General features: G+C 39.5%; 1 protein-coding gene across 1 annotated transcript; it reads left to right on the top strand.

Moving 5' to 3' along the window:
• Positions 1-208: 208 nt before the first annotated feature.
• Positions 209-11,582, top strand: LOC139131526 (monocarboxylate transporter 12-like). The gene is made up of 6 exons (XM_070697620.1): positions 209-386; positions 993-1,276; positions 4,659-4,886; positions 6,616-6,759; positions 7,787-8,728; positions 10,342-11,582. Exons 3-6 carry the CDS (start codon positions 4,685-4,687, stop codon positions 10,503-10,505), a joined length of 1,452 nt encoding a protein of 483 aa, XP_070553721.1. The 5' UTR covers positions 209-386; positions 993-1,276; positions 4,659-4,684; the 3' UTR covers positions 10,506-11,582.
• The last annotated feature ends 66 nt before the right edge of the window (positions 11,583-11,648 follow it).

Below are 11,648 nucleotides of genomic sequence, written 5' to 3'. Positions count from 1 at the left end.
AACCCTTTCTAATTATTCAAGGATTTCTGAGGTGCTTCCAAGCGCAGTCAAAAGCTGGTGTATTAATTTCACAAAAGAGTTAAAAGCTAAAGCGATGCAGTTCGTAAACATAGCCAGTGTAGCGCGAAGCATTTACTGTAAAACGACCAGAGTATGGTTAACCCTCACCGCTTTGTACCGGATGTAAGCGACCCATTTTTAGTGAGAAACCATACAATAAAGGTCCCCATTTCTACAACGTGACGCACAGTTCCGTGGTAAACATCCAGTTGTGAATGGCGATAGGCCTTCTTATGCAAATGTCATTTGATTGAGAGCCTCTACAATGGTGAACGTCGGTAGCTGTGCGTCAACATGGAGAATGCGACGTTGACTTTAAAGGGGAAGTTCACCAAGGATGATTTTTACATATGTGCTAGCTTTGTGGTCACTTACCCCGGAGAAGCTATTTTCGCCATTTATAACTTGCACGATTTTTACAAAAACCGATAGAAATAGTACAGGAAGTTGCCCATGTAATTTGAATCATGGAAAAAAGCGCCAAGCTTGGAGCTTGCATAATGTGATATGGAAGGCACCATTTTCCCATGGGTATGGCATTGTCCACTCACCCATGCTTAAACCAGGCTGTGCGTATTTACATAACTTTTGTTTATACTGAGTATCCTTGCATAAACGGTGAATCACTTATAATAAACTGCCCACTGTCAGATTTTGTGTTGCTGTTTACTACTGTATTACTGTGAGTGGACAATGTGGGGGCCATACCATCCGAAGATGGTCCCTTCCATATCACATGATGCAAGCTCCAAGCTTGGGGCTTTTTTCCCATGATTCAAATTACATGGGCATTTTCCTGTACTATTTTTATCATTTTCGTAGAAAATCGGGCGAGTTATAAATGGTGAAAATAGCTTTTCTGGGGTTATTGACCACAGAGCTACCACATATGTAAAAATCATCCTTGGTGAACTTCCCCTTTAATGGTGGAGGCGCCCTGCGGTCGCTGCTGGAGTTGAGGTCATCTTAGGTCACTGACACCCAAGAAGTGCTCCAAGGTAACTGATTTCAAAGGAACACTCAGCCCACTTTTCCGGTCCGCTTCGTATTTTATGACTGTCGGCGAGATTAGTTGAATCGTACAATCCACGTTGGTTAGAGATCGACGCATTCCTTCAACCATATTTCGTAGCCCGCATTCCTGAACAGAGGCGATATTCCCCCACAACCAATTGGAGTAGTGGTTCTGAAGACATTAACACTGCAGTAGCTCAAGGTAGGCAAGGTTCTCTGACGTGACCTTCGCGCTATTCAATCTGTTTTATTTATAATGCGACGTCGCACCCAGACGGCCATGTTGTTATTAATATTTGCTTGTCACGCAGGTTCCGGCGTGGTATAGAGTCCATTTATTGACAACAGTAAAATTGGGAATTTAGCACAATACTATATCTCGAACACTGATTAGCAAATGCCTATCTGTCGGCACTCTGTATTTTTTCAAATTTAACAGATGGACAGAATTTGTTTAAATACACAAGTCAACACCAATATCACTTCAAGTTCACTACCATACGATTTGAGACTTACGCATGACATGCATGATGCCTTGTCTGATCGGCTAGTAGCAACCTCACAAAAATTGAACGCTAATCAACATTTCTGAGAAATGTTGGATACTGAGAGACTATATGGCGGGTATTATGATATCGTGGTAGCAGTATGTCGTTAAAGTTGTACACGATATACGGTTACAATCTTTGAAAAGAGTTTGTCTGAGGACGGTATAGGGCTCTAGTCCTGCGTACAATGATATGTGTTCTCGGCGCAATATGGCCTGTGGTGGGAGGCCGTATATAACGCCGGGAATACACAGCATCGTACGCAGGGCTAGGTAGGGTCCCTATGTTCACGGGTAGCTTGTAAGATTGCGGCCTTTCACGCTGTCACTCAGGAGAACTGTCGATAGATGACACATCGTAGGCCTAAACGTGAAAGGCACAGTTGCCTGAAAGAACTCAATAAAGAAGGCCTTGACCCTTGAGCCCTTGACCTTAATTTTCATTCTGTGAAATACGCGTTAAAAGTACTTAAATGTCAGTCACAGGCCGTAGGTGGCGATCTTCTAGCCATATTGTCGATTTCTATAACAGTCTGTTATGTTGATGGAATATATATTTCCATCACGAGAACATCTGTTACTTTTTAGCTCGTTTGATGTAGCTCATACCCGCTTGGATTTGCTTCATGTTATTTTTGTCGAGGCACCGAATCAAAAATTTGATAAATAAAACTTATCTGAATAGTGACGTTTTACAGATGTACGTACTTTCGACAACAGCAGATGTACCCTCGAATATTACTGATAATGTTTTTTATGTATTTTAATGATATTTTGACCGTGATGACTAGTGAAAAATAGATGAATGATGAAAGCTGATAAGCTTTGATTATTCATGTGGATTGTTGACAGTACGAACATGTCAAACTTAACAAATGTAAACGAAGATATCAGATAAGTAAATGGATTTTTTCCCTAAAAGTGTGCGGTGGAATTTCTGTCACTTTGGAATGCAACACGAATACTGTATATCAAAGTACTTGCAAGGCTAGCATTTGACCGACAAAGTTACACACTTCCAGAAAATTCTCGGTTGACTTATCCGGAGAGGGTTAGAGCTGGCTTGATATCTCAGCTCCCGCTCGTCAAACTCCTACTCAAGGGTAAGATACTCCCCGAGACCTAACACAGTATTGGTAGGGCGATATACGTTTTGAAGACAGAGGCGAAAGACTTTGTTGCTGGCATGGTAGGAGAGGGGTTCTTAACGTGTTTTATAATCAAGAGGGGTCTTACATTTTCAGACTTCCCATGCAAATCGGACACAAACCCGGCCAAGCGTTAGAAAGAAACAGTCTTTGATCAACTCCTCAGACTGCAGTATCACCTCGATGATCGATAAGCTTATTAAATATTTGCAGTGTCATTATATTCGTTAAAGTTTTCTCTCTGTTGAGTTTGAGTAACCATACCACTCAAAAGGTAATCATCCATTCCAAAGGGACAGTCAGTACAATTTACTAAAAGAAACGACGTGTTTTTTACGGCTTTAAAACAGGCCCCGTAACGTTTCGTCACTTCATGTTAAGGAAGAACGCGCCTCGGTGACAGATAGTCGGATTCTTAAAATTTCTACGATTCTTTTCTGATCTGCCACTTGTGGGGGCTCATTTTAAAGCTCTTGGAGAAAGAAATATTTTTACGTGCTTAGTTTTTCGAAAGTCCCAAATTTTATTTTTACCCCAAAGAGTTAACACAGGAATGGCGGCCATTTTGAATTTCAAATATGGCAAAATGTAAGATGTTGTTCGGTAATATGTTTCGCTGGTTCCAAACTTTGTACTTTGACCCCTGATTTTTACTGTTGATTCGATAAGAGAATGGTTGAAAGTTTCATTCAGGAAAGTTTGAGCAAAAGTTTAAGTCTTTCACTTTCCAGGCGCGAACTACCTTAAAGGACAACTGTTGTCGTTAATGCTGATTACAAAGGTTAAGTAGGCTGTCCAGATTATTTCAACGTTTTGAAATATTAAAATCTATAGACAGAGTACGGTCAAGCCTCAAAGCAAATATACACAGGTGACCAAAGCAAAAGAAGAATGCCCTTCTTTATATTTATCAAGTTGGCGTGTTTACATGTATCAGGAGGCCTTTGATGACATGTATATAATATTGTGAAGGCGACTGGATAAAAATTCGGTCTCTACTTTAGATTTAATCAATAGCCGGCGGCCTTTGAAAATTTGCTGGTCAGCCTGGATGAGCACAAAATTTGTGACGGGTCGTGAGCTAAAAATTCTCCCGAGCTCCATTAAAGTAACGTGCGCCTCGAAAATGAAAGACTTAATCTCAACCATTCTCTCACCAAATTAAGAATAATATTTAGGGGTCACCGTGCAAAGTTTGGTCCTACAGAAACAAATTACCCAACGTTTTACCCATATTTGAAATTCAAAATGGCCGCCATCGAAAAGCTAAGACAGTAACCATTGTTCTTACTCAAAGACCTATAAAATGAGCTCCCACCAGTTGTAGATGAGAAAAGAAAGTAAAAATGTGAGAGTCCGAATATCTGACCCCGAGATGCATTCTACATTAAACTTATTGTTTCGGTATGTTGTGGATTCCGCTCACCCATAGTCAACAGCAGTTGTCAAATACAATAACCACGCTTTAATTCTGCATCTGGTCACATGACATTCTAATTTCACGTTTCCCTTTCAAACTGAATATTTTAATGCAATTTATAGAAGATTATTCAGTTTGGAACAACACATAAATTTCGAATCTTCGTCAGACTTTGTAATAGGTGTATTCTGTTGTGTGTTTGCTCCGAAGTCTTTTAGGACATCTTCCTGTATGTCATATTGTCAAGACTTTCATCCATTTTTTAAAAAAATAATCTGAAGTAAACAAGTCAGTTTAGGCAATCATGATTTCGAACAATTTTTCAACGATTTCATGACGATAAAGGATGGAAAAATTTACACTATCATGTCTTTATAATCAAGGAAAATTACGCTTGGGTGAATAAAACTGCTTCCATTTTTCGTGTCTTTGCATGACAATATTTGTCTACGGTACACACAAAAAGAAGACGACGCAGTTGGACTGAAGCAACCCATGATGGCCTCGGATAATGAAAAGGAAGGTTCCATCAGGGGATGGTTGGTTGTTGCCAGTGGTTTTGCCATCCAGATGTACTTTCAGGGGATAATGCTCTCTTCCGGTCTCTTCATGGTGGAGTTCCTGAGAAGTTTCCCAGAGGGCGCTGATACTATCTCCTGGATTTTCACAGCAACCAGCCTGTCCAGTGCCGCCTTGTGTAAGTATTACCCTCAGCACCGGGCGTTGCAAATTCTACAGTTTATTTGTAGATTTTCCAATGCCTTCGATAGACTTAATCATTCTTTACTCCAGTTTAAACTTAAATCACTTGATGTCGATGGTAAAATGATGTGCATTCTTAATAAGTCAATTTATGCTAATGTTGAGTCAAGGAATGCATCAGGGCAGCAAATGTCACCTAAGATTGCTTTGACTGTCCAATAGGTGTTAGACGAGGCTGCACTTTGGGTCCTTTACTCTGGTCACTCTTCAGAATAGATCTAAACTCCATGATTTCAAACACATTCCCCTCGTTTCAAACTCTTGCCAACTTGATATTCAACTCACAAAGACATGCATGACCTTTTTTATACTTTTTATACTTTTGTAATGATGTCGATGACATTGGCACTTTCGCAGATTCCATGGGAAAGTTAATGTTCTTTATAAAGTGATAAAGGTATACAGTCACCTGTAATCTAAATATGCCCATATATGGTCAAAGGGGCGTTCCTTGGTATTCAAAATGCCCATCTGAGGGCGCTGTTTTTAAAAGCGGCCACCCACTTAAAACCTGTGATTGGTTAAATTGTCTTTTTCTATGGTAACTGTGGCAAAATTGGAACAGGTGACAGTATACCTTTAATTGCTGATCGACTTGCAGAAAATAAAAATAGTAAATTTCGGGGAAAGGCGGTCACCGTGCTCGCAAAGAAATATTGTTCCAGGGTAACTCTGAGATTGCAGTAGTTTCCTATTATAAATATTTAAGATTACTTTTATCATGCCGGAATATTTGATCAAAACCTGTGACAACTCAAGCAGGTCAAGCAAGTAAAGCTGCAAATGTATTCATGACTGCTAGGAACAAATCAGGTCATATTTCACATAAGTGCCATTGTAAAATTCCAATTCCATTATTCTGCCCTTTTTATGTTACTGTGCAGAAATATGGGGTGATATCATTGAAATTACAAAGAAAATAGTGTCGTCGACTGCTTGCAGTGTCTAATAATGCTTGAAACGAATCAGCTGTATAGGTGAAAGTGGTCGACTCCGTTTTTTTTAACCTTCACTTCGACGTTGTATTAAAATGGCATATAAACTCCTGGAGATGCCATCTGCATGACAGACTTCCTCGTCATGCTCTCCTCATGTTAAGTAACCTAGACAACTTAGGTAGACACAGTTGGGTTACATCAATCAAACACATTTTATTTTCATATGGTTTGGGCATGTCTGGATTTTACAAGAAGCAGGAGATAAGAAAGTATTTTTGTCATCATTTATCTCAATTGTAACAGATGTATACAAGCAATTATGGTAATTAAATGTAAGGAGGAAACTAAAGTTACGTCTCATTTGCTATAATTTCAATCTTGCGATAATTCGTTACGTCGCCAATGCTACATTTCGGAGAGACCATGTGATTTTATCAAGAGAAACGACATACGAACTATGATTCTCAAGACACTTCTTTCAAAGTCTGTTGAAGCTACATGAACATACACGTGTATGTGGTGGACAAATCCAATGAATTTAAAGTATTATCGTCCAGGACAAATGATAGAATACACCCCTGTTCAAGCAGGGACCCGGGGTCGCGAATTAAAAAATTTACTCGACATTTGCCGAGATCATCGAATGGTACAGAAACTAAATTTTCTATGTGCTAAGTTTTTCATTCTATATTCACAATATTTCATTTAATATTCTCAATTTTTCAGCACCTTTAATAGGATATCTGGTATCTAAATTCGGAGCACGGAAGGTCGCTGTCGTCGGAGCTACATTACTAACAGTTGCCATGGTAGCGAGTGCTTTTGCTCAGAGTTTTGCACAATTAATGGTTACGTTTGGAATTTTACACGGTAAGCAGAATCCGGCGTCACCTATCAGTAAAATAATTAATATTGAATAATTTCATTTATATTTCATATATTCTTATCAAGTTACATATATAAATAAACAAATAAATAAATTTACAATTTAATATTGTTGAATGTGCAAATTATTAACTGAGTTGTACACACTAAAATTAAATCACTAGGAAATGTAGGAAGTTCAGGTATCGATCCTTTTAATTATGTACTATATTTCCGAGAAAGATGTGTATTGTCAATCAATTGCCTCCTTTCCTTTTGCTGAACATTAATCACAACACGTGATTAATTAACCACGTACTTCTGTTTATCTATAAACACTGCCTAAGCCTAGCTAATAATGAGCTACCGTGTTGACCTTACCAGGGGATTAAGTCGGTCATCAACATCTCGCAATCGATGTACTAATAATCTGAAAGAAGGACACTTTCAGGTCATAAGTAATTCGCGAGATGGTAAGTAACCGATTTAATCACCCCGATAAGCTTAAAGGGACAGTTCTCAATTCCTGGTTCTCGCATTAGTGGCTGTTTACATTTTAGTGACTGTTTACATACATACATACATACATACATACATACATACATACATACATACATACATACATACATACATACATACATACATACATACATACATACATACATACATACATACATACATACATACATACATACATACATACATACATACATACATACATACATACATACATACATACATATCAGCTGAATTACAACATATATTAGACTTGCTGCTAGTCTTTGAGCATATAAACATCAAAACAGAATACAATGGAGTGATAAATTTCAGCAGACAGTCGCATTTAGTGGTAAGGTGTTGCGTAGACCGTTGTATGAAAGCGTGGCCGAACAGTAACTGCTGCCGAGAAAAGCCAAGCGACTTGGGGCCAGTCTAATAATATACCTTCAAAATACACAGCACTCATTTTGAACTTTAGTTAATTAATATCCGCCATCAGTAGGGTAACATTATTATGGTCGTTTACTTGCAGCTATAGGTTTGGTTGGAATTTACATACCGTCCCAAGCTATGGTAGCACAGTATTTTCACAAGCGATATGGCTTGGCAAATGGTCTCTCTTCATTCGGAGCAAGTATTGGAATCATGACATTCCCTCTACTTATAGAAGCCCTCATTCAACAGTATGGCTGGCATGGGGCATTTTTGGTTATTGCCGGGTTTGCCGCAAATACATTCGTCACCGCTGCTGTCATGAAACCCGTGTCGAACACGAAGAACGATACTGGGTTTCGGAAAATTGCAGAGGAGAACGGAAATGCTGATCCCGAAACAGAGATCTGTATGACTGTCACAGGAGATGATGAGAAGCAACGGTCGAGAAAGTCCAAAGATGCATACAGGTCCTTGGATGAAGAGGGTTCGGTGAATGCTGATGGCGAAGAGCTCGCTTCTGGAAAACCGAATAAATCAGGTGCAACAAGAATCCTTTCACCTGTATCACGTTTATGCGGCTGTAGTCTCTTAAGAGGAAGTCCACTTTACGTATGGTTCCTGGTATTCATAGTACTATTCAGTGCTGGCGCCCAACTGACAAATGTCTGGTTGGTCGTACACGCCGTCGCCGTCGGCATTCCCCGGTTGAAGGCTGCCTCTCTGGTGACATACTTCGGCGTGACTTCGGCAATTGGGCGGGCAGGACATGGCTGGCTGATTGACGCTAAGATTATATCTCCAATGACGCTATTGTCTATAATGGTGATGGTACTGTCCCTTAGTTCTTTCATTTACGCCTTCTTGGTGAATTACGCTGCCATGGCTACATGCAGTGCGGTCATTGGAGTTTGTCAGGGTGTCTCGATTACGATCTTAATGGTGTGTGCTAGGCAGATCGTTGGTTTGAAGAATGTGCCTCAAGCAGTGGGACTGCAAATAACGGCGAGGGGGATTGGAGCTTTTGGATTACCCATTGCAGGTATGGATTTACATTGGTATGAAGAACTGTGATTACAGAGCGCATATGCCAGCCGAGTTTGTTTAAAGTGTACCTCGCCCATACATTAACTTATTGCAGTTTTGACAAAAATAATTCATTTTAATAGGGCAAAATGTCCCAACAGATGTTTTTTTATTGTGAGCATGTTACGCGATCCAGTCATTCAACAGACGTATGATCAAACTAACTACTACAGATATTTTTACATTAAGTGAAAATAACGTTAATACCGAGTTAGGGTGATGGAACAGCACAATAAGACATATAATTTTTGTAATGTCCGCGCTGTGTTTTGGACAGAAGCTCCCTTAAGTTGGTCACTTAAGTTGGTCACAAGAGCCGAATCAACGATCTCGATTTGCTGATTACAAAACTTGCCGCCAAACTGATTTTGCATAAGAACCTCTTAAAGATTTATGTTTAACTTATTGTTATTCCTCCTTGGTTCCACTTATGCGTATATGTAGCGAAATCAAAGTTTCTCTATCTGCTGTACGGTAATGAAACGTTTGAGATCCAGCTCATTCAACTATAAGGGAGTATGCACGTCTCATGCGCATGTGCACCGTTCTCGCGCTCTAACTCTGCCAGTTGAGCAGAGCCAATGGTGTTGATCAGCTGAAATAGAGCAATAATTCATAGTGAACGTATGGGGAAAAGTACCTGTCAAGATATTTGTAGCATGTATGAAATTTGCAGAATGAAATGATGCCATCAACGGCGTACGAGGTGCTGGTTTGACATGACTAAGATCACACATGCCCAACTGACGACTACGGCGGTCGTCAGCATTTTCGGACTTAAAAGTTGATTTTGTCCAAGTGTCGGAACGACCTTGTGCTTTCAAGTGTACCCAAACACCAGATCCTTCATTTAACCTTCCCTATGTACCTCCCTCGGATATGAGCATTTTCAGAAAGAGTAAGCTTATATTTGTAATTTCTTTTGAAATTACAGATTTTTTTCTGCTTTGCAGTCACATCCTACGAAAACATCGATACGTCTCACTGGACAATGCCACTAGTCAATCACACATTATTTTGGTCTCGAATAACCTTATGTGTTACGTTTGGCAAAATTACAGTCACTGACGCAAGCTGTCCTTTAGCCATAGTGCGGAATACGTGCATTACGAATGCACAACAAGTTAATTGATTTCTAAAACAAGGGACTACAGATCTCTCATAGCATTCTCTATAATTGTACATGTATTCACTACTAACTAAAGTAAGATATTTTGCCATCTTCCGACTCAATCACAGGCATCATTATCACAAGATAAATAACCCCGACAGGATGAAGCTCTTACAAACCCAGCTTAAATTCATATAGTATTTTGGGAACATGTAGTTTTCTAATCGTTCAAGAAAAAAAACAGCCACTTAATTAAACGAGAATTCGTTACTTAAGCAACAGAACACAAATTCAGTGAAACATTTTGGCTGAAACAAGTGTTTTAATGATTAAACTGCTGAATGGTAGCAGAGAAATACAAGGACAAAAAGTCATGCAGGGGTCATGAAAGGGCCGATTTTCATCATTAATGAAGTTATTCAATCACCCTGGTCTTTCCCTCTTCCCTTTTCCCACAGGTAAACTATATGAACTCACAAAGGACACGAAGACTCCGTTCTATCTGGCGTCTGCCTTTGTGCTATTGGCGGGTTTTCTGATCATAGCAATAGCGGTGGTGCATTGCAGGAAGCAAAGAGATGACGTTAATGCCATGGACACCGAGAAAACATCACAGGATTGATGCCATTAACCGTAGCCTTTTTATCGACTTGAGGCAACTTGACTTGGGCATGGTTTCAAATGTTTCCTGCCGGCAACCGAGAGGAGAAACCTTCAAAGTAAATAATTTCACGGTGCACACCTCTAGACTTGAGTAAACGCTGTCAGGTCAACAATAGCAGTCACAAATATTTGTGAAACTAATGATGTTGTTTGTTGCAAGGACAAACCATTAAACGAATTTCTTTCTTGTCATCTGTATACAAAGACTTTGATTATTTTTGGTGAGTCGCCAGTTGATACCAGCGATAAATTGTTACGCGGGAGACCGCGTTCGGTGGCGTTGTAGCGCAAAAACATCGGATTTGCCTTCTGTTTTGACGAAAAGGACTGTAGTCAGCGCTTTTATCGCCTTTTTTAAAATTTACAACTTTAAGTATAACGTTACGTTTTGAATTTTAAGAAATTAGTCACATGAAGTAAAAAACACAGTAACGTGATGTATACTTAACCACACGCAGCTCAAAGTAAAAGGTTACGTTTTGAATTTAAGAAATTGGTCACACGAAGTCAAAAAATCCCTCAGGAACGGGCTGTATAGTCAACAAAGCGCAGCACAACACAACACTTTCAAAGTAACTCTAGATGCCACTGAGACAAGAAGTCGAAAGTTGTTCGTTCTGAGAAAGTGTGCTACTTCCCAACGTGTTTTAACCCAAGATCAATGCAAGCAAAACTGATTCTGACATGTCGCTCAAGTCCTTTCAGGATCGTAATATTTCAGGGCTTGAACTTGACGGCGGTATGCCTCACATTCTTCCTTTACGTTTTCAGACATCCATTTGTATCATGGGAGAATCATATCATAATGGTCCTTTTGTCCGGGCAAATTTTCGTGTTATTGTCAGTGACTGTTACAAGATCACGATAGTAATGTGTAACCGGAGTGCAAATCTTTATTTGATCCATCGTAACCAAGACTGCGTAAAGGAAAAAACAATTTAATTTCTGATGTGAATTTTCTGCACTTATTAATCATTTACGTTTGTTAGTAATGCACGTGGTTTGGTGTCATGAATAAATCTTTTTTCTCCGCTGATGGCGTTCGTGAATGTCTTAATTCAAAATCTGTAATCTGTATCTTCAGCCGACTAGTTTTTATATA

This window comes from Ptychodera flava, chromosome 4 (assembly GCF_041260155.1).
Source record: "Ptychodera flava strain L36383 chromosome 4, AS_Pfla_20210202, whole genome shotgun sequence".
In the NCBI taxonomy this organism is placed as follows: Eukaryota; Metazoa; Hemichordata; class Enteropneusta; family Ptychoderidae; genus Ptychodera; species Ptychodera flava.
This window is presented reverse-complemented; position numbering and strand designations above follow the sequence as displayed.